The sequence below is a fragment of the Moschus berezovskii genome, chromosome 11 (assembly GCF_049115385.1).
Source record: "Moschus berezovskii isolate FMDL1 chromosome 11, NW_MosBer_1.0, whole genome shotgun sequence".
Taxonomy (NCBI): Eukaryota; Metazoa; Chordata; class Mammalia; order Artiodactyla; family Moschidae; genus Moschus; species Moschus berezovskii.
The window spans coordinates 47,522,476-47,546,058 of record NC_142470.1 but is presented as its reverse complement, the minus strand read 5'-3'; the positions used below and the strand labels follow the sequence as shown (position 1 = coordinate 47,546,058).

General features: G+C 42.6%; 1 protein-coding gene across 2 annotated transcripts; it reads left to right on the top strand.

Moving 5' to 3' along the window:
- The first annotated feature begins 1,114 nt into the window (after positions 1-1,114).
- DEMA1 (DPM1 ER membrane anchor 1) lies at positions 1,115-2,808 on the top strand. 2 transcript variants are annotated; one of them, XM_055399335.2, is made up of 4 exons: positions 1,115-1,230; positions 1,463-1,573; positions 1,674-1,830; positions 2,635-2,808. In XM_055399335.2, exons 1-4 carry the CDS (start codon positions 1,115-1,117, stop codon positions 2,806-2,808), a joined length of 558 nt encoding a protein of 185 aa, XP_055255310.2. The 2 variants fall into 2 exon arrangements, with proteins under 2 accessions (XP_055255310.2, XP_088697859.1); XM_088841733.1 differs by having other exon boundaries at positions 1,674-1,878.
- Positions 2,809-23,583: the final 20,775 nt, after the last annotated feature.

The window sequence follows — 23,583 nt, the reverse complement described above, 5'->3', positions numbered from 1 at the left end:
AGAGACTATTCATAGAAAATTTTAAATGTAGTAAAATACTTATGGAATACTTAGAAGTTACCATTTAAAGCTTTACTCAGATTAACTCACTAAATCCATATAATAAAGCTAGTATGTAACTAGTAAATTACTCTTATTCTAGTTTTAACAATGAACATTCTGAGGCAAAGAGAGGTAAGTGCTCTAGGACACACAGCTAATTAATCACATGTTCGGAATAAAGAAAATTAAAGGAAAGAGTATAGGAAAAAAGAAGTAAGGATGGTTCTAAAAGACCGATGTACCCCAATGTTGATTGCAGCACTGTTTACAATAGCCAAACATGGAAGCAACCTGATAAAGAATCTGTGTTACATATATACAATGGAATATTAGCCATAGAAAGGAATGAATTTGAATTCTTTCTAGTGAGGTGGATGAAACTAGAGCCTGTTGTACAGAATGAAGAACGTCAAAAAGAGAAAAACAAATATCATATATTAATGCAAATACATGAAATCTAGAAAAATGGTACTGGTGGACCTATTTGCAGGGCAGGAATAGAGACACACACAATGTGGACACAGCGGGAGAAGCAGGAAACTGGGATGACTTGAGAGAGTAGCACTGAAACATCTACATTACCTGTGTAAAATAGGTAGCCAGAGAGGACAGACAGACTGCAGGCCAGGGGAGAGTTTTTGTGGTTCTTCTGATTTTAGGTGATGGGTGGGGTTGGGCTGATGCTATGATCCCTCTAACTCAACAGTTCCATGATTCTATGATGTCACTGAAGAAAGAAGAATGGGGAGCTGGGCTCAGCTCCAGCTACTCCAATTCCTCCGTCCTCTGGATTTTGATAGTTTTTGGGATGAGGGGAGATGAGCTGAGTCCCACGTGTCCCAGCTCAGTCTCCCCTCTAGCCACCTCAACCCCACCACATTTATAGACAGAAATTAACCAGGGTGAGTCCACACCACCAGAACAAGCCGAGCATCTTTCATGAAGCTGATCAAAAGAACAACAATAAAAACATCCTTTTATTCTTCTGTTTCTAGAAAACTTAAAGAACAAGAGAACTACATTCACACTGAGCTGGAAAACATATTTGGACAATCTGTGATTGTGAGAGTAGATGAGTCTCCTAGTTAACCATATGAACTTTGAAACCACAGCATTCACTTTCTTCATCATCCTTCTAATTTGCCTCAGTTGCATCTTCCTTTTATTGGTGGTTTTTTTATACAAATGGTATAAATCCATGCTGATAAATTGGGATCAGATTTTAAGTCACACTAGCAAATGTATCTAGTAATAATATAAAGCAATTTAAAATAGAGCAAATAATAATGCTGTAGCTATCTGTTTTTTCTATTTCAGGGTTTTAGAAATGCTAATTTCCTGCTTAAAAGTGAAGTTCCTTTCCAAGTCTTAACATCGAGATCTTTCTTTCTTCTCCACACTTTTTCCTTTGTGATTATAGTTCCCAAAGCAGGACAGATGAAGAGACAGAAAAAGGTCCTTGTACAGAAAATGAAGGTGAAGATTGTCCAGCTGCTAATACAGAGATGAACAATTTAGACGGCCAAGAAAAGTAAGTCTGCACCTTAGGATGTGGTGGAATGCCATTTTTGTGTGTGACCATGATGGTTAAGACACATGAATTTTAAAAACCTTGCTGATTGATTTTCTAGGACTCTTGCACCTGCAAGGCATGGCATTCTTGTCCAGAGACAGAGTAAAGAAGCGATGACCACACCCTTAGGAAATAGAGAGGATGTGGAGGGTGAAGAAGAGAACAAAATAAAAGAGAAGCAAAAGCCTGAGAATGCTGGAGAAAATGGTCAAGAGGTGATAGGCTTTTCTACTGTTAAGAGGCACTTAGGGTTTAAAGAAGAGGTAAATTTCTTGGTTAGGTATATTGAAGGATGGTCTTATTTGCAACTTAGGTTTGTATCTGGAAGGAGTGCAGTGTTGACAATCATCTAAACCACCCTTCTTAGTTTATTGGTTCATTTTGTTAAACCAATTACACATGCCATGCCTGGACACTTGCTCCCTCTTCATCCTTACATTTGTGGTTTTCTTAATAATTCCCTTTCATTTTGCTTTATTCAGAATCCTAAGATGTTAGAGCTGGAGGAGATCATTTAGGGAGCCAACCCTCTTATGTTACAAATGAGAAAATAAGATGAATTGTTGAACTCACTCCTCCTCCATGGCCAGGCTCAGGACCAGATGCCAAACACCTGCTCTACTTTTGGGTTCCTTCTACAATAGCTTGTAAACATTGCCGGGGCCTTCTTGAACTCCATGTTTGGGGCTGCCTAAAAACAACAACTCACATGTCCTCCTAACATGAGACCCATGACCACTTGGAGACAGAATGGTGATCCAGGTGGCTCTTGGGTTTACCTCCTTTGTAGAGAAAATAACACATGTTGCCAGATGCTATTTGAATATAGCAGTATGTGCTTTTATAACCATAGAAATATGAAAATTATATCTTTATGGATTATTACTGCTTTCTGTATCATTTAGAAATCCTTTTTCTGTTTCTTACTAACAATGTACATATAACCCATAATTTTTAAAAGCAGGACTTGTTTTATTCATAAATTTATCATTGATACTAGTTGTTATATTCTCTTACAGGATGACTATTTGCAAACACCACTCATACCTGTCATTGGAAGTCCTTCAGTTGTTGATAACCATAAAAGACCCTTAAAAGGAGTAACATTTTCTAGGGAGGTAATCGTTGTGGACCTTGGAAAGGACAATCCTATGGGTCGAAGCTATACTCGATTACATAAAGAGAGAAAGTGAAACTCAAAAAAGGCTGAGAGCAAAAGAAATGTAACCTTAGACTAGAATGAAATGACTGGGGGTACAAAATCATGTTGAAACAGCAAAATAATGGGGAATTAAGCAAACATGGATAATATTTTATCTTTGCGCAGAAAGGTGGACTATGTGCAAAATTTTATAAGTAAAATACCCAGGGCAACTCAAATGTGAGTTCAAGAAATTGATTGTATTAAGTGTCCTTAAAACTCTGTCTACTCAAACACTGTTGTACCATGTGAATAAAGTTATTTGTGTTTGTGCAGATGTCTTTTAGGTAAGTCATATTCAAGGGGGATTTTGGAAACAGTCCAGGTTCTTGGTGCTTTGATCATAGGCATTTACAATCAAATAACATTACTGCTATCATCATGGAAACTTCCAGTAAGTAGGACTAGGGTCTCCTATGACAGAGTTCCCTTTGAATTCAGTCCTGAAATCTTTCTTGTCCTGACAACTGCTTTTTTTTTCTAATTTATATATATTTGACCATACAGGTCTTAGTCGTAGCATGTAGTATCTAGTTCCCCAACCAGGGATTGAACCCCAGACCCCTGTGTTGGGAGCATGGAGTCTTAGCCACTGGTCCACCAGGAAAGTCCCCTGACAACTGATTTTTAAAACTGATACTGAGACAAGGATGGTGGATACCATCCACCAACAAAATATCCTGTTACTTAGGCAAATCCTGAGGTTATACTATTCTTGATTTCAGTAGTTTAAAAATTTGCTTTTCATCTGTGAAATATGACATTACAGACCACTACAATATCATCCAAACCATTGCAGTAAACATTTGTGAGATGTGTAAGGGGTTATGAGAGGAGATAAAAAGCAGAAAACAGCATCTGATTCAGGGGCCTAGCACATTGCCATGTATACGTCATATGCATAATACATGTTTGTTGGGTGACTGGGAGAATAAGTGATAAAACAATGTAGAATGTGTGACTAACACTAAATGAAACTATTGACCCCTTTTGATGGGGAGAAGCCCCTGTGGTCTGGGACCATTCCGCTCTGGGGAAGAGAAGGGGCTTAACGGAATGGAAGGATTGGCTAACATAAGCAGAGGGAAGAGTGTATTTCCGTTGGTGACAGGCCAAGGCAGAGAGGTGAAAATGTGTGTTGAGTCTGGTGGGCTCCAGTTAGCTGGAGGAGTGTTGAGAGTTAACAGTGAAGTGTGGTGAGGGGTCAGAGTAAGGTAACTCTGAGGATCCCAGGCTAGAGAGAGGTATTGGGTAGAGAATGCAGTAAAGTAGTGTGCACTGGAGATGGGGGTCTACAGTAATATCCATCCAGAGCCCTAGAGTCCAGGAACTGTCTACAAGCCCTGATCTTTCACCTGATGGTAACATTAAATTATTTTTGGCTGCATCCCACAGCATGTGGGATCCAACTTACCCTGTCAGGGATGGAACCTGTGTCCCCTGCAATAGAAGCGCAGTCTTAACCACTGGACTGCCAAGGAAGTCCCAACATTAATTTTTTTTAATTATTGTAAAATACACATAAAATCTACCATCTCAATGATCTTAAATGCACAGTTAAGTAATACTAATACACTCACATTGCACAGTCATCATATACATTCACAGTACTCCTCATTTTGCTGAACTCTAACTCTACCCATTAAACACTAACTCCTCATTTCCCACCGCCCCAGCCCCTGGTAACTACCAACCTACTTTCTATCTCTATGAATTTGACTACTCTAAGTACCTCATACAAGTGTAATTGCAGTATTTATCCTTCTGTGACCGGCTTCTTTCACTCAGCATAATGTCCTCAAGGTTTATCCATGTGTCAGAATTTCCTTTCTTTTAAAGTTTGAATAATATTCCTTTTTTTTTTTGCATATTCCAAACGTTTATACATTTATCCATTAATAAACACTTTGAGCTGCTTCACTTTTTGTCTACTGTAAACAATGCTGCTCTGAATGTTTCGAATTCTAATATATGAAATTTCAGACCTAGATGACCATTTATTTCCATATGAGGGCTTCCCTGGTGGCTCAGATGGTAAAGAATACGCCTGCAGTGCTGGAGATCCCAGGTTCAACACCTGGGTTGGGAAGATATCTTGGAGAAGGAAATGGCAACCCACTCCAGTATTTTTGTCTGGAGAATTCCAAGAACAGAGGAGCCTGGTGGGCTACAGTCCATGGGGTCGCACATGGGGTTGCAAAGAGTCAGACACTACTGAGTAACTCCTAACACTTTCACTTTCTTTTTTCACTTCCATATGATGTCATGATTTCATTGCCTATATCTGCGTCTGAATTTATAAAACCAAGTTACTTTTTCACAAACTGACAAGAGTATTGAAGGAATGAATCCATAAATGATGCATCTATGTCAAAGTAAAGGCCAGTTTCCCGGTGAGTGGACTGTACTAGTTGAAGTTTTGTAAAACTTTCAGTAAAAGAAAATGGTAGGAAAATGGGCCATCAATGCCTATGATAGTACAGACACCCGAAATTCCAAAAAGATCAATGTGCCACCACTATGGGGTGAGTCAAATTCAATGTTAACTTGAATTTTATTAGTCTTATGCTTCTGTTTGTATTTTGTTTGTAAATTTGTTTTGATTTTATTTTTTTTAAAGATACCTGACGAAAAATGTTCAAGACAGCTCTGATTTTTTTGAAAAATGTTAATTAATTAATTAGTTTGGCTGGGCCGGGTCTTAGTTGGGGGACTCGGGATCTTTGATCTTTGTTGTGGCACACAGGAGTCTTTTGTCGCGGCATATGGGATCCAGTTCCCTGACCAGGGAAGGAACCCAGGCCCCTTGCATTGGGAGCACACAGTCCTAGCCACTGGACCACCAGGGAAGTCCCTGTTTTGATTTTAGAATTGAATGAGATCACTAAGGAATTGATATTTGGTTTTATGTTTCAACACAGTTTAAAGTAACACTATATATAATGAACAATTCAAGGTCATTGTGTGTGTGTTGGGGGGATAAGTCCCTGAGAATTCTACTACAGGATTAGGTTATTGATTACCTGGGAGATAAATGGAGATGACTCTAGTGACAATTCAGGCTTTAAGGATGAGTGTCTGGAATAGAGAGCTGGCAGGACACAAAGAGTAAAGAATGCCAGTTTCTGGTTAGATGTGGAAAAATGAGAGGACACAACAGAGACTCCTGAGTTTGGACACCTGACGGTCAGAAATAGGGAAGTGTCCAAAGAAGTGACTGGTTGGAAGGAAATGATAGCTAGATTTTAGCTCTGCTGAACTTGAGATGTTTGCCAGAAATTCAGCTAAAGATGCCTGGGGCACCAAAGCTGTGGGACTCCCCATTTCCATCTGCTAAGCTGTGGCTCCTGTTAAAAGCTGCTGTTAAAAGTGCACATTGGTATTTCTCTTGTAGAAATGGGGTCAAACTTACCACCTTTCCTCTTTAATTAGCTGTGGACCCAGGGACCCTCTTCAAATGACTACCCCAAGCAAGACACATCACCTGAAAATCAAGAGGGAAAAGCTAGATAAACTGAAGTATTTTTAGAAAAGCTTCTAAAGTCAAAAGCCCAACAACAAAGCCAGGAAGGCCTATTTTAAAAAAAACAAAAACCTTTTACTGTCATACAGAGTGAAGTGAGTCAGAAAGAGAAAAATATTGCATTTTAATACATAAATATGGAATACAGAAAAATGGTACTGATGAACCTATTTGCGGGGCAGGAATAGAGACGCAGACGTAGAGAATGGACCTGTGGAACAGCGAAGGAAGGAGAAGGTGGGACAAATTGAGAAAGTAGGATTGACATATATACACGTGTTTGTAAAACATATAGCTAGTGACAAGCTGCTGGAGAGCACAGGGAGCTCAGACTGGGGCTCTGTGAGGACCGAGAGGGGTGGGATGGGGTGGTGGGAGGCTCAACAGGGAGGAGATATTTGTACATCTATAGTGAATTCACATTGTTGTACAGCAGAAACTAACACAACATTGTAAACCAATTATCCTTCAATTTAAAAAAAATTTACAGAAAAAGTTGCACAAGTAGTACAGAGAACTATATATGCTTTCACTCAGGTTCCCCAGTTAACTCTTTACCATACTTGTATTACCATTCTTTCTCTCTATAAAATTCATATGTTTTAAGCATTTGAGAGTCAGATGCAAACATACTGTATCACTCAGCCTTAGCACTTCAACACAAATTTCCAACAAACTGGGACATCTTCCCATATAATCAACCATCAATTAACATTGATACACTTGCCATCTAATCCACAGGCCTCACTCAAAATTTGCTGGTTGTCCCAGTTATATTCTTTGTAGGCCCAGGATCAAGTTCAGGATAACACTTTCTGTTTAGCCATTATGTCTCTTTAGTTTCTTCGATTTGGACCTGTTCCTCAGACTTTCTTTGACTTTTCTGACCTTGACACGTTTGAAGATTGCAGATCAATTACTCTGTAGCATGTCCCTCACTGTTGGACTTGCCTGATGTAACTTCATGATTAGGTTCAGGTCATGTACCTTTAGCAAGAGTATTCAAGAGGTGATCCTGTGATCTCAGTGATTCATATCAGGAGGCATGTGCTGTCATATGTATTGACGTAATTTAATTTTTACCACTTGGTTTTGTCAGATTTCTCCCCTGTAAATTAATAAGTGGTTTTTACTTATTAATAATATTAGTTGACAGCCTACAGAAAGGAAAGCTTTCTCTTCCCTCCTATTCAATCACTTATTCAATATATCAGTATGAACTTTTAGATCCAGTTCAATGGGTTATAGTCCTTTACGATCATTATTTATTTGGATATTCACATGTTCCAAGATATGGCCAGGGGAGCCCCTTCCAGTTGGCTCTTAGTCCTTTAGACATACTTGAGCACTCTGTTGTATAAGATGTTCCAAGTTCATCTTGTACTTTCTCTGCCCCAGCCCCGGAATCAGATATTTCTTTAGAAAATGCTATTTCAAAAATAAGATCTGCCTGCTAGGTATGATCATAGCTCCTGGGTTATCATTGTTTCTAGAATTTTTCAGAGGACAGAGGTAGGAAATATATGTATGTACAAACACATAATACACACATATGCAGACATATAATACATATTAATTATATACAAATTATCCTCAAACTTAGTGGCCTAAATAATAATTCTGTATTATCTCTCATGGTTTATGAGGGCCAGGAATTCAAAGTGCATACAGTGGGGAATGACTTGTTTCTGTACCAAGATGTTTGGGTCCTTGGGGCTGAAATCATCCAAAGGTTATTCATTCACAGGTGTGACACTTGCTGCTGGCTGTCACGGTCAGGAGCTATCCCTGAAACACCTACATATGGCCCGCCATGGGACCCTGGCTTCCTCACAAATTGGTAACTGGATTCCAAAGTCAAGCAAAGAGAGGGAGAAAGAGAGAGAAATAAGGTGAATTCTTATATCGTTATTATAACCTAGCATTGGAGGTCACCTAGACGTCTAGACTAGAAATCTTTTCAAGAAAATTAGAGATACCAAGGGAACATTTCATGCAAAGATAGACACAATAAAGGACAGAAATGGTATGGACCTAAGAGAAGCAGAAGATATTAAGAAGAGGTGGCAAGAATTCACAAGAAAGCTACACAAAAAAGATCTTCATGACCCAGATAAACACGATGGTGTGATCACTCACCTAGAGCCAAACATATTGGAATGCAAAGTCAAGTGGGCTTTAGGAAGCATCACTATGAACAAAGCTAGTGGAGGTAATGGAATTCTACTTGAGCTATTTCAAATCCTAAAAGGTAATGCTGCTAAAGCGCTGTACTCAATATGCCAGCAAATTTGGAAAACTCATCAATGGCCACAGGACTGGAAAAGGTCAGTTTTCATTCCAATCACAAAGAAGGGCAATGCCAAAGAATGTTCCAACTACTGCACAACTGTACTCATCTCACACACTAGCAAAGTAATAAAATTCTCCAAGCCAGGCTTCAACAGTATGTGAACCGAACTTCCAGGTGTTCAAGCTGGATCTCTTGGCAGCCAGAGATCAAATTGCCAACATCCGTTGGCTCAGAGAAAAAGCAAGAGAATTCCAGAAAAACATCTACTTCTGCTTTACTGATTATGCTAAAGCCTTTGACTGTGTAGATCACAACAAACAATGGAAAGGTCTTCAAGAGATGAGAATACCAGGCCACCTTACCAACCTCATGATAAATCTGTATGCAGGTCAAGAGGCAACAGTTAGAACCAGACATGAAACAATAGACTGGCTCCAAACTGGGGAAGGAGTTTGTCAAGGTTGTATATTGTCACCCTGCTTAATTAACTTATGTGTAGAGTACATCATGTGAAATGCCAGGCTGGATGAAGCACAAGCTGGAATCAAGATTGCTGGAAGAAATATCAATAACCTCATATACATAGATGATACTACCCTATGGCAGAAAGTGAAGAGGAACTAAAAAGCCTCCTGATGAAAGTGAAAGAGGAGAGTGAAAAAGTTGGCCTAAAGCTCAACATTCAAAAAACAAAGATCATGGCATCTTGGTCCCATCACTTCATGGCAAATACATGGGAAAACAATGGAAACAGTGACAGACTTTATTTTCTTGGGCTCCAATATCACTGCAGATGGTGGCGGCAGCCATGAAATTAAAAAACACTTGCTCCTTGGAAGAAAAGCTATGACCAACCTAGACAGCATATTAAAAAGCAGATACGTTACTTTGCTGACAAAAGTCCAACTAGTCAAAACTATATTTTTCCAGTAATCATGTATGGACATGAGAGTTGGACTATAAAAAAGCTGAGCACTGAAGAATTGATGACTTTGAACTGTGGTGTTGGAGAAGACTCTTGAGGGTCCCTTGGATTGCAAGGAGATCCAACCAGTCCATCCTAAAGGAAATCAGTCGTGAATATTCATTGAAAGGACTGGTGCTAAAGCTGAAACTCCAATACTCTGGCCAACTGATGGAAGAACTCACTCACTGGAAAAGACCCTGATGTTAGGAAAGATTGAATGCAGGAGGAGAAGGGGACAACAGAAGATGAGGTGGTTGGACGGCATCACCGACTCAATGGACATGAGTTTACTCTGAGTAAGCTCCTGGAGTTGGTGAAGGGCAGGGAAACCTGGCATGCTCCAGTCCATGGGGTTGCAAAGAGCCAGACTGAGCGACTGAAGTGAATGAGACATTAAGTTCAGCCCACATTCAAGGGCAAGATTATACTATACATTTTGAAGGGAAAAGAATTTTTTTAAAACCCACCAAAATGTGGACCTACTTTAAAACCACCACAGTATCAATATCTATAGGTATCTTTATGAAAGATCATGAGTTTATACCAAACTTTCAGTTCCAATCCAGCAAGGTCTAGTCTAGCTTCCCCTGCTCCATAATTTCCTTCCCTGATAGTGAGAAACCTGGTTCCCATTACAATTTCTTTCTGTATTTTCTCAATCCCACTGTATGTCACTATTCAGCAAACACAAGGCCACATATCCCTGGCTCCACTGATTTTGGTGATTATTATACTGGAAAAGTTTATTTTTTTGAAAGTCTATTTTTTAAATTTAATTTTTATTTTATATTGGTGATATAGCTGATTTACAATAACAAGCAAACCAATTCAGTTAAAATATACATATATCCATTCTTTTACATAGTCTTTTCCTATACAGGTTATTATACAATATTGAGTCAAGTACCCTGTGTTATACAGTAGGTCCTTATTAATTATCTATTTTATATATAATAGTGTGTGTATGTTTTAAAATGGTAAACATTAATTTCTGAGTCATGTCTGACTCTTTGCAACCCCATGGACTGTAGCTTGCCAGGCTCCTCTGTCTGTGGAATTCTCCAGGCAAGGATACTGGAGTGGGTAGCTGTATGTTAACCCCAAACTAATTTATCCCTTCCCTCTACCTTTTCCCTTTGGTAACTGTAAATTCATTTTGGAGTCTATGAGTCTGTTTCTGTTTTGTAAATAAGTTCATTTGTATCATCTTTCTAGAATCCACATATGAGTGATTTCATGATATTTACCTGTCTGACTTACTTCACTTAGTATGATAATCTCTAGATCCATCCATGTTGCTGCAAATGGCATTATTTTATTTTTTATGGCTAAGTAGCTATTCCACTGTGTACCACATCTTCTTTATCCATTCATCTGCTGATGGACATTTAGGCTGCTTCCATATCTTGGCTATTGTAAAAAGTGCTATAATGAACATTGGGTTCGTGTATCTTTTTGAATTATGTTCTTTATGAGATATATGCCCAGGAGTGGGATTGCCGGATCACATGGTAGTTCTGATTTGATTAGTTTAGGAAACCCCCATATAGTTCTCCATAGTGGTTGTACCAATTTAAATCCCCACCGATGGTGTTAGAGGATTCCCTTTTCTGCACAACCTCTCCAGCATTTATTGTTTGTAGACTTTTTGATGATGGCTGTTCTGACTGATGTAAGATGGTATCTCATTGTAGCTTTTAAAAATTATTGTATTTATTTATTTTTGATGTGGACCATTTTTAAAACTTGTTTGTTTTTGTGCTGGGTCTTTGTTCGTGCAGGCTTTTCTCTAGTTGTGGTGAATGGGGGCTCCTCTCTAGTTGCCGTGCACTGACTTCTCATTGCAATGGTTTCTCTTGTTGCGGAGTAAGGGCTCGAAGGCATACGGGCTTCAGCAGTTGTGGCTCCCAGGCTCTAGAGAATGGGCTCAATAGTTGGGGCTCACAGGCTTAGTTGCTCCACAGCATGTAGAATCTTCCCAGATTAGGCATCAAACCTGTGTCTCCTGCATTAGCAGGGAGATTCTCTACCACTGAACTACCAGGGAAGCCCTCTCATTAGGGTTTTGATTTGTATTTCTCTAATAATTAGTGGCTTAGCCTCTTTTCTTGTGCTTTTAGATATGTCTTCTTTGGAGAAATGTCTATTTAGATCTTCTGCCCAGTTTTTGATTGGGCTGTTTGTTTGTTTTTGATATTGAGCTGCATGAGATGTTTGTATGGTTTGGAAATCAATCCCTTGTCAGTTGCTTAATTTGCTAATTTTTTCCATTCTGTGGGCTGTCTTTGTTTTGCTTATGGTTTCCTTTACTGTGCAAGAGCTTTTAAGTTTAATTAGGTCCCATTTGTCTATTTTTGTTTTTATTTTCACTACTCCAGCGGATGTGAGAGTTGGACTGTGAAGAAGGCTGATCGCTGAAGAATCGATGCTTTTGAACTGTGGTGTTGGAGAAGACTCTTGAGAGTCCCTTATACTGCAAGGAGATCCAACCAGTCCATTCTAAAGGAGATCAGTCCTGGATGTTCACTGGAGGGACTGATGCTAAAGCTGAAACTCCAATACTTTGGCCACCTCATGCGACGAGCTGACTCACTGGAAAAGACTCTGATGCTGGGAAAGGTTGGGGGCGGGAGGAGAAGGGGACGATGGAGAATGAGATGGCTGGATGGCATCACCGACTCTGTGGACATGAGTTTGAGTGTACTCCGGGAGTTGGTGATGGACAGGGAGGCCTGGCGTGCTGTGATTCATGGGGTCGCGGAGAGTCGGACACGACTGAGCGACTGAACTGAACTGAACTGAACTGACTCCAGCAGATGAATCAAAAAAGATGTTGCTTACGTTTTCCTCTATGAGTTTTATAGTATCTGGTCTCACATAAAGGTTTTTAACTCATTTAGAGCTTATTTTTGTGTATGGTGTTAGAGAATGTTCTAGTTTCTTTTTTTACATAAAGCTGTCCAGTTTTCCCAACACCACTTATTGAAAGCATGACTTTTCTCCATTATATAGTTTTGCCCCCTTTGCCATAGATTAATTGATCATAGGTGCATGGGTTTATTTCTGGGTTTTCTATTCTGTTGCATTGATCTATATTTTTGTTTTTGTGACAGTGTCATACTGTTTTGTTTACTGTAGCTTTGCAGTATAGTCTGAAGCCAGGGAACCTGGTTCCTCAAGCTCTGTTTTTCTTTCAGAATTGCTTTGGCTCAGTTCAGTTCAGTCGCTCAGTCATGTCCACCTCTTTGTGACCCCATGAACCACAGCACGCTAGGCCTCCCTGTCCATCCCAACTCCTAGAGTCCACCCAAACCTATGTCCATTGAGTCGGTGATGCCATCAACCAGCTCATCTTCTGTCGTCCCCTTCTCCTCCTGCCTTCAACCTTTCCCAGCATCAGGGACTTTTCCAATAGTCCTTCCAAAGAACACCCAGGACTGATGTCCTTTAGGATGGACTGGTTGGATCTCCTTGCAGTCCAAGGGACCCTCAAGAGTCTTTTCCAACACCACTTTGCCTATTTGGGATCAAAATTTGCATTTCCATACAAATTTAAAATTTTTTCTTCTAGTTCTGTGGAAAACCCTATTTTTAAGAACGTTTGTGACAAAAGGATGATTTCCATATTTATAAAGAAACTGTTAAGAGCACTCAGAAGCATAAGAATTACTTCACCCATTCAGTTCAGTTCAGTCGCTCAGTCGTGTCCGACTCTCCGCGACCCCATGAATCACAGCACGCCAGGCCTCCCTGTCCATCACCAACTCCCGGAGTACACTCAAACTCATGTCCACAGAGTCGGTGATGCCATCCAGCCATCTCATTCTCCGTCGTCCCCTTCTCCTCCCGCCCCCAACCTTTCCCAGCATCAGAGTCTTTTCCAGTGAGTCAACTCGTCGCAAGAGGTGGCCAAAGTATTGGAGTTTCAGCTTTAGCATCAGTCCCTCCAATGAACATCCAGGATTGATCTCCTTTAGAATGGACTGGTTGGATCTCCTTGCAGTATAAGGGACTCTCAAGAGTCTTCTCCAACACCACAGTTCAAAAGCATCGATTCTTCGGCGATCAGCTTTCTTCACAGTCCAACTCTCACATCCATACATGACCACGGGAAAAACCACTGCCTTGACTAGACGGACCTTGGTCGGCAAAGTAATGTCTCTGCTTTTTAATATACTATCAAGGTTGGTCATAACTTTCCTTCCAAGGAGCAAGCGTCTTTTAATTTCATGGCTGCAATCAGCATCTGCAGTGATTTTGGAGCCCAAAAAAACAAAGTCTGACACTGTTTCCACTGTTTTTCCATCTATTTCCCATGAAGTGATGGGACCAGATGCCATGATCTTTGTTTTCTGAATGTTGAGCTTCAAGCCAACCTTTTCACTCTCCTCTTTCACTTTCATCAAGAGGCTTTTGAGTTCCTCTTCACTTTCTGCCATAAGGGTAGTGTCATCTGCATATCTGAGGTTATTGATATTTCTCCCAGCAATCTTGATTCCAGCTTGTGCTTCTTCCAGCCCAGCGTTCCTCATGATGTACTCTGCATATAAGTTAAATAAGCAAGGTGACAATATACAACCTTGACGCACTCCTTTTCCTATTTGGAACCAGTCTGTTGTTCCATGACCGGTTCTAACTGTTGCTTCCTGACCTGCATACAGGTTTCTCAAGAGGCAGGTCAGGTGGTCTGGGATTCCCATCTCTTTCAGAATGTTCCACAGTTTATTGTGATCCACACAGTCAAAGGCTTTGGCATAGTCAATGAAGCAGAAATAGATGTTTTTCTGAAACTCTCTTGCTTTCTCCATGATCCAGCGGATGTTGGCAATTTGATCTCTGGTGCCTCTGCCTTTTCTAAAACCTGCTTGAACATCTGGGAGTTCACGGTTTACATACTGCTGAAGCCTGGCTTGGAGAATTTTGAGCATGACTTTACTAGCGTGTGAGATGAGTGCAATTGTGCGGTAGTTTGAGCATTCTTTGGCATTGCCTTTCTTTGGGATTGGAATGAAGACTGACCTCTTCCAGTCCTGTGGCCACTGCTGAGTTTTCCAAATCTGCTGGCATATTGAGTGCAGCACTTTCACAGCATCATCTTTCAAGACTTGAAATAGCTCAACTGGAATTCCATCACCACCACTAGCTTTGTTCGTAGTGATGCTTTCTAAGGCCCACTTGACTTCACATTCCAAGATGTCTGGCTCTAGGTCAGTGATCACATTATCGTGACTATCTTGGTCGTGAAGATCTTTTTTGTACAGTTCTTCTGTGTATTCCTGCCACCTCTTCTTAATATCTTCTGCTTCTGTTAGGTCCATACCATTTCTGTCCTTTATCGAGCCCATCTTTGCATGAAAAGTTCCCTTGGAATCTCTAATTTTCTTGAAGAGGTCTCTTGTTTTTCCTATTCTGTTGTTTTCCTCTATTTCTTTGCATTGATCACTGAGGAAGGCTTTCTTATCTCTCCTTGCTATTCTTTGGAACTCTGCATTCAGACGCTTATATCTTTCCTTTTCTCCTTTGCTTTTCGCCTCTCTTCTTTTTACAGCTATTTGTAAGGCCTCCTCAGACAGCCATTTCGCTCTTTTGCATTTCTTTTCCATGGGGATGGTCTTGGTCCCTGTCTCCTGTACAATGTCACGAACCTCCGTCCAGAGTTCATCAGGCACTCTATCAATCAGATCTAGTCCCTTAAATCTATTTCTCACTTCCACTGTATAATCATAAGGGATTTGATTGAGGTCATATCTGAATGGTCTAGTGGTTTTCCCTACTTTCTTCAATTTAACTCTGAACTTCGCAATAAGGAGTTCATGATCTGAGCCACAGTCAGCTCCTGGTCTTGTTTTCGCTAACTGTATACAGCTTCTCCATCTTTGGTTGCAAAGAATATAATCAATCTGATTTCGGTGTTGACCATCTGGTGATGTCCATGTGTAGAGTCTTCTCTTGTGTTGTTGGAAGAGGGTGTTTGCTATGACCAGTGCATTCTCTTGACAAAACTCTATTAGCCTTTGCCCTGCTTCATTCCATGCTCCAAGGCCAAATTTGCCAGTTACTCCAGGTGTTTCTTGACTTCCTACTTTTGCATTCCAGTCCCCTATAATGAAAAGGACATCTTTTTTGGGTGTTAGTTCTAAAAGGTCTTGTAGGTCTTCATAGAACCGATTAACTTCGGCTTCTTCAGCATTACTGGTTGGGGCATAGGCCTGGATTACTGTAATATTGAATGGTTTGCCTTGGAAACGAACAGAAATCATCCTGTCATTTTTAAGATTGCATCCAAGTACTGCATTTCGGACTCTTTTGTTTACCATGATGGCTACTCCATTTCTTCTAAGGGATTCCTGCCCACAGTAGTAGATATAATGGTCATCCGAGTTAAATTCACCCATTCCAGTCCATTTTAGTTCACTGATTCCTAGAATGTCGACATTCACTCTTGCCATCTCCTGTTTGACCACTTCCAATTTGCCTTGATTCATGGACCTAACATTCCAGGTTCCTATGCAATATTGCTCTTTACAGCACCGGACCTTGTTTCTATCATTGGTCACATCCACAACTGGGTATTGGTTTTGCTTTTGCTCCATCCCTTTATTCCTTCTATAGTTATTTCTCCACTGAGCTCCAGTAGCATACTGGGCACCTACCGACCTGGGGAATTCCTCATTCAGTATCCTATCATTTTGCCCTTTGTTACTGTTCACGGGGTTCTCAAGGCAAGTATACTGAAGTGGTTTGCCATTCCCTTCTCCAGGGGACCACATTCGGCTGTGGTCCATGTGATTAGATCAGCTAGTTTCCTGTGATTATGATTTCAGTTTGTCTGCCCTCTGGTGCCCCCTAGCAATACCTACCGTCTTATTTCGGTTTCTCTTACCTTGGTCGTGGAAAATCTCTTCACAGCCGCTCCAGCAAAGTGCAGCTGCTGTACCTTACCTTGGACGAGGGGTATCTCCTCAAGGCCCCCCCTCCTGACCTTGAACGCGGAGTAGCTCCTCTCGGCCCTCCTGCGCCCGCGCAGCCACCGCCTGTTGGACGTGGGGTAGCTCCTCTCGGCCGCCGGCCCTGGCCTCAGGCGTGGGGTAGCTCCTCACGGCCGCACCTCTTTGCGTGGCTCGTTGCGCCGGGGCCGGCGTCTCTCGCGTCGCCTCTGCGCCGCCGGGGCCGGCGTCTCTCGCGTCGCCTCTGCGCCGCCGGGGCCGGCGTCTCTCGCGTCGCCTCTGCGCCGCCGGGGCCGGCGTCTCTCGCGTCGCCTCTGCGCCGCCGGGGCCGGCGTCTCTCGCGTCGCCTCTGCGCCGCCGGGGCCGGCGTCTCTCGCGTCGCCTCTGCGCCGCCGGGGCCGGCGTCTCTCGCGTCGCCTCTGCGCCGCCGGGGCCGGCGTCTCTCGCGTCGCCTCTGCGCCGCCGGGGCCGGCGTCTCTCGCGTCGCCTCTGCGCCGCCGGGGCCGGCGTCTCTCGCGTCGCCTCTGCGCCGCCGGGGCCGGCGTCTCTCGCGTCGCCTCTGCGCCGCCGGGGCCGGCGTCTCTCGCGTCGCCTCTGCGCCGCCGGGGCCGGCGTCTCTCGCGTCGCGTCACCCATAGAAATAAGAAAAATGTAAATTACTTAAAATGGTAATTTTTGTAAAATTATGAAGTCATGATGAGCATTTAAAAATTTGGCCATTTACTTTTATGTCTACACATATCATCTTTGCCTATTTTAATTAATTTATTTTTGGCCACACCGTGAGGCTTGCAAGATCTTAGTTCCCTGACCAGGGATTGAACCCAGGCCCTGGCAGTGAAAGCACTGAATACTAAGCACTGGACCATGAGGGAATTTCCCTCTTTGCCCATTTTTATGCATTTGTGCCAAAGCCACCCTCAGGGTGCTCCTAACACAATGTCAGAACTGGCAAGGGTTACTGGCAAGATTCAGGACTCCTTCAATAGGAACACTGGCTCTAGGTGTTGACATTGGCATGGCTGGGAAATCTAGACTGGTGTTGGTTTAGTAGCTAGGTCGTGTCCAACTCTTGTGACCCCATGAACTTTAATAGAAGTGTTAATTTAGGATTGTTTGGAGTTCGGTGGTGTACAGGTGTTATGCAGAGGGGAGGGTGAGGATAAGACAACAAAAACACTTTTAAGTGATTCATTCATGCTAAGAGCTTCAGTTGTATTCATTTCCTTTAACTTCACACTGCCTGTGAGGTTGGGGGCAGATACTGCTAGTTGTCCCCCAATGTCTATTCTTTCTCGGGAGCAGAACTCCCAGGAGTTGGACGACTAGGCCATGTAGCTGACTAGAATAAAGATGATGCTTCCCAGTTTTCCTTGCTGGGTGTTGCCATGTGAACTGTTCCGACCAATAGGATCAAAGCAGAAGTGCTGGGCTGTGTCTTACAGGTTGAAGATGTGCTATTGCTTTTTCTTCTTCCTTCTGGTTAGAATGTGGTTGTACTGATTGGAGTCGGACCCTGATATGGAAGCCATATTTTGGGAACTGCTGATGTAAACTCAGGGCCCTGATGATTGTGTAACTTTCATACTCACCATGGACTGCCTATTTTTATGTGAACGGAAAGGGCTATCTTGTTTAGTATTATTTTGTTATTGCTACTTTGCTATTAGCAGTTGAATCTAATGATAACACAGACAGGTGGTGATACTATCCCCATGCTACAAAGTACAAAGAGGTGATGAAATACAAGGAGGTTAGGGAATTTGCCTAAGGTAACCCGGCTGCTAAGTGAGAGCTGAGACTTGCATCCAAGCACTGAGCTGCAGCAGAGCCTGCCAGCATGGTCTGATTCTGCTATGGCAGATATAGCTCAGTACACAGTTTTTCACGTTGGTATAGAGACTCCTCACACTGGCTTTCACACCCTCCTCCAAATGTCCTCATTGAAGTCTTAGTGCCCAATCTGTTTGCATCCAGCCTACTTCCCCCCAGTTACTTTCCCATCTTTGCTAATGCTTTTTTTCTTGGTCTGGACTGACCTCTCCCATTTCCATCTTCAAGGCACTTTCATATCTCTTCAACCCCATCTTCTTTTACTCCTATGAAATGATTCATTCAATCAATATTTTTTCCCCTATGTATTAAGAATGACACCACTTATATATCATCCCGGGAAGAATCAAGAAAATAGTCACTGAAATTATTTTCTGTGTTTTGTAGTTCATATGAGGAGCTCCAGTTGAGAAAGACTAATAATAGACATGCAAACTGAAGTCAGTATAGATGACTTGCTCAATCTGCAGCATATGGAAAAGCTAAAGACAGGAAATTCCTGTGCTCAACAGCCTCTCATGTTATTATATAAACTAATCTATTGGAACCATGTTAAAATAAACCCCCTTAACTTCTTCTGTTACCTTTGCCCCCACTCATTCAGCCAAAATTTATTGAGATCTGCTGTGTGCAAAGCACTGGGGATTCTACTATGTGTAAAACAGATTAAGTTAGTTATAAGCCAGTGTACTTATCTTTGTGTTTGCCACAGGAGTGGCTTTCAAAAAAACAACAATCTCATTTAATGTAATCATAGCATACTTCATATATGGGATGATTTAAGAAGCAATGTTTCTTCTTAAACATATCAGGCCTTCCCTGATAGCTCAGTTTGTAAAAAATCCACTTGCAATGCAGGAGACCCCAGTTCGATTCCTGGGTTGAGGAGATCCGCTGGAGAGGAGATAGGCTATCCACTCCAGTATCCTGGCTGGAGAATTCCACGGTCTGTATAGTTCATGGGGTCACAAAGAGTCGGACACAACTGAGTGACTTTCACTTAAGAAGCAATGTTTACCTTTACCACAGGTAATCACTCTGATATTTAAACTCTATTCTATTTCATTAAGGTAAAAATGATGATGAATTCCTGTTAAATTGATTTTACAGCCTACTCACACGTTGGAAATACAGGTTTCAGAACTACTCATTCCCTTTTCCATTCAGTTATCCAAACATATACTGGTGCCTACTGTGTGCTGGGCACAGCTCAGAGAGCAGTTGCTGAGCCCCACCTGCCTTTGTGCTCATCTCCTTCCATTGTTTCTGGGACTCTCTGCTCCACCACCTGACCCTCTTTTCACAAGATAATCCACATCAACACGTGAAAACATTTAAACGGAAAAGGCAAAATCTCCCTTCTCCACATCTCTCTACACAGCTATTGCCCACTAGTCTTAGCCATCCTGTCAAACATCTTAAAAGCATGGTCTCAATATTCTCACCTCCCATTCATTCCTCTGTACACTGTGACCTGACTTCTGCCCAGTCATTCACCAGAATTGCTCCCTGCAAAGAGCCCAATGACCGTCCTGTCAAATCCAAAGAACAATTTGTCTATTATCCTACTTGCCATCTTCCATAGCTAACACTGTGACCACTCCCTCCATCTCAGCCCTTGGCTTCCATGATCAAATATCTTCTCTGTTTTCTTCCTGTTTCTTTCGGTTTCCCTTTTCAGCTCCATCTTCTCTGCCAATCCCCTGCACGCTGGTCTCCAGAGGTAATCACCTAAGTCCTCCTCCAGCCTCTCTTCATTCTAGTCTCTCAGAATCACGGTGACTAAGCTGAAAGTCCCAGTCTCTTAAAAACAATTCCTCAAATACACCCAATATCTGATACACTCCTGGTTTCCATTTCCAAATGCTTCTCATATCTTGTCTCCTCTCCACTTGGACAAATATTCCCCCCTTCCAGTTTTTACCCACTCCTGTCAAACTGTCATAACAATGATTCTAAAACACAAGTCTGACCATTTGTCATTTCTCCATTTATATCACCTCGTTGGTCTCTTGTTGCCTACAAAGTCTGTGATCCTCAGCAGAGCAAATGAGGCTTGTTATGAGGTGGCAGTTTGCCTCACTGCAGACTCATCTCCTGCAGCCCCCGTTCCATGTCTCGGTTAGAGCCCCCTTGTGCAGTGTGCTTCTCCAGGCTTCTGTGCCTGGGTGGACACTTGCTGCTTTTCCTGCCTAGTGTCCCCTTTACTGAACACAAAGCCCTCACATGGACTCCACTGGTGGACCAATGGTTAAGAATCTGCCTTGCAAACTACAAAGAAAACAAAAACAAACAAAAAGAATCTTCCTTGCAATGCAGGGAACGAGGGTTCGATCTGTGGCTGGGGAACTAAAATCCCACCTGCTTTGGAGCAACTAAGTCTGTGCACCACAACGAGGGAGTCTCTGCGCCAGAGTAAAAGTCCTGATGCAGTGAAGATCCTGAGTCCTGCAATTAAGACCTGAGGCAGCTAAAAAAAAAAAGAGTCCTAACTTTCAGGCCTCCTCTGAGAAAAGAACTATGTGAGCACCACACTCCCTGAGAGGGAATGCTCCCAAGGCACACTGGGTTTACCCTGAAGGTAGAGTCACACTTCACTAGTGACTGAGCCCCCATGTCTTACTCATTTTTCTGATGACTTGAGCATACAGCAGAACTGGACACACAGTAGATGCTCAATAAATGTGGCACAATGTTTAGCCACCTAGTACTGCTGCTGCTGCTGCTAAGTCACTTCAGTCGTGTCCGACTCTGTGTGACCCCATAGATGGAAGCCCACCAGGTTCCCCCATCCCTGGGATTCTCTAGGCAAGAACACTGGAGTGGGTTGCCATTTCCTTCTCCAATGTGTGTAAGTGAAAAGTGAAAGTGAAGTCGCTCAGTCGTGTCCAACCCTTAGCGACCCCACGGACTGCAGCCTACCAGGCTCCTCCATCCATGGGATTTTCTAGGCAAGAGTACTGGAGCGGCTTGCCATTGCCTTCTCCGATGGTTACAAAAGGCTACAACCCACGCATTAACCCTGAAGATGCCTTGACTCATTCCTGTCAATTTTTTTTTTTAATAATCTCAAACTTACAGAAGCACTGAAAAAATAGTTTAAGGAACCTCAGATACGCTTCACCTGGATTCACCAGGTGTCACCCTTTTGCCCCCACACTTGTCTTTTCTCTCTGCACTGAGTTAATTGCAGACGTCATGACAATTTCAGTCAGTTCAGTTCAGTTCAGTCGCTCAGTCGTGTCCGACTCTCCGCGACCCCATGAATCACAGCACGCCAGGCCTCCCTGTCCATCACCAACTCCCGGAGTATATTTCAGCATGTCTCCCAAGATCGAGAACACTCTTCTATAATAAAGAATGCTCTTCTTTGTAACCAAAGATTAACACTCAGAAAATTTAACTGCTGACACAACTTTACTCAGTACGTAGTCTGAAATGAAATTTAAATTTCCCCAATTATGTAATTTTAAATTGTTTGTTTGGACCCAGAAGCTCTGTTAGGTGATTGTTTCCTCATGATTAGATTCAGAATATGCATTTTTGGCAGGAATACTAGGTAGGTGATGGTGTACACCTGTCATGTCTTTGCTCCATTATTGGTGATGCTGAGTTTGATCATTTGGTTAAGGTGATGAGTTACAGATTTCTCCCCTGTAAAGTTTACTTTTCCCTTTTGAATGTAGTTAGAAAGCTAAGTGTGGGTGTGTATATCTTCATGTTGCATGATTATCTTCTTACCCAACAACTTTTCACTTATCAATTTAGGCACTTTTTATCCAAAATTTTTTTATTGTGGTAAAACACACATAAAAGTTACCACTGTAACCATTATGTTTACAGTTCAGTGGTGTTAAGTATATTCGTAATGTGCTACCATTACCACTGTCCATCTTCAGAATTCATTTCATCTTGTAAAACTGAAAGTCTATACCCACTAAGTAATAATGCCCCACCCTCCCTTCAACTCCTGGCAACCACTGTTCTTTCTGTCCCTGATTTTTGCTGCTCTCAATACTTCATAGAAGTCTAATGCAGTATCTGTCTTTTTGTTACTGGCCTACTTCACTTAAGATGCTAAGTTCACGCTAAGAGCATAATGTGAATCTCAAGTTTCACCCATGTTGTGGTTTATGTAAGAATTTCCTGCCTTTTTAAGGATGGAATAGTATTTCATTCTATTGCTAATCCAATTATTTTCTACTTGATACCTTGTGTTAGCTCTCCATGCTTTTGACAAAGTGTAAAAGGTGAAATCAAAATGCCATTTTGTTTGGGGGGGTCAAAACACTGTGAGGCAGTCTGTTTACAAAATTGTGGTAGGCTTTGGAAAATGAGGTTGGAATGTAGTATCTCCATTAAGCAAATGGAGAAAAATATCCTCCCCTAGTTCTGAGAAGAACAGACCACAGGGAGAGCACAGGTCATCACAATGGAGCAGAACAGAGAAGTACCTGCAGACTTCCAACGTTCATACGTGTTCTGCCTTCTAACTAAACATCCTCAGACTTGTCGGGAACATTTTCCAAACAGCTGACGCCAGGTTTTTGCTGGAAGGTGGAAATTCGTTACAGGAATCATTAATTTCTGTAAAATTGCATCAAGCTGCAATAATACACTGTTGCAATCTCCTTCTTTTGTCATCTCCAAAGGATCATTACATGAATAAAATGTAAACATTCCCGAAGTAACTAGGACCTTGGTGGCCCGTGCTACTTGGCCAGGTGTTGGAAAGCCGTGAGAGGTGGCGTCCAGGGGAGAGCCAGAGGGCACCAACTCCTGAGAACTTTCCACACAACAGAACTGCGCTGTAAAGAGGCGGCGCTCCGAACCTCGGCAAGTCGGTCGCACAGCAAACCAAGTGCTCGGGCAGTGACCCCGGGAGGAGCGAAGGCCGTCAGCGCGGGCGGTTCCCGCCTGCAGCCGGGTGCTGCTCTCAGGCGCCCCTTATTCAGCGCCCCCCTCTGCCAACACTGGAGGCAATCACTGCGGTAGTAACAGTGAGTCGTGGAGAGGCGTCCGGCCTTCCGGAGGCGGCGGAGGTCCCCCCTTCCCAGCCACTGCACTCGCAAGTCCCGCAGCGGGGCCCAGAGCCTCCGCAGACTCCCACCCGGCCTCCAGGGCCGAGCCCCGGCCTCTTGGGTCGCCTCTCCGCAGCGCCGCGGCTTGGACCTCTCTCCCAAGCGCAGCCGCCGCCGCCGCCC

Excerpts from the sequence above, each read along its gene's own strand:
- DEMA1 (XM_088841733.1), top strand. The coding sequence starts at position 1,115 with ATGAGTCTCCTAGTTAACCATATGAACTTTGAAACCACAGCATTCACT. Across the intron at positions 1,231-1,462 it reads GTGGTTTTTTTATACAAATG|TTCCCAAAGCAGGACAGATG; the intron begins GTATAAATCCAT and ends TTGTGATTATAG. Across the intron at positions 1,574-1,673 it reads AATTTAGACGGCCAAGAAAA|GACTCTTGCACCTGCAAGGC; the intron begins GTAAGTCTGCAC and ends TTGATTTTCTAG.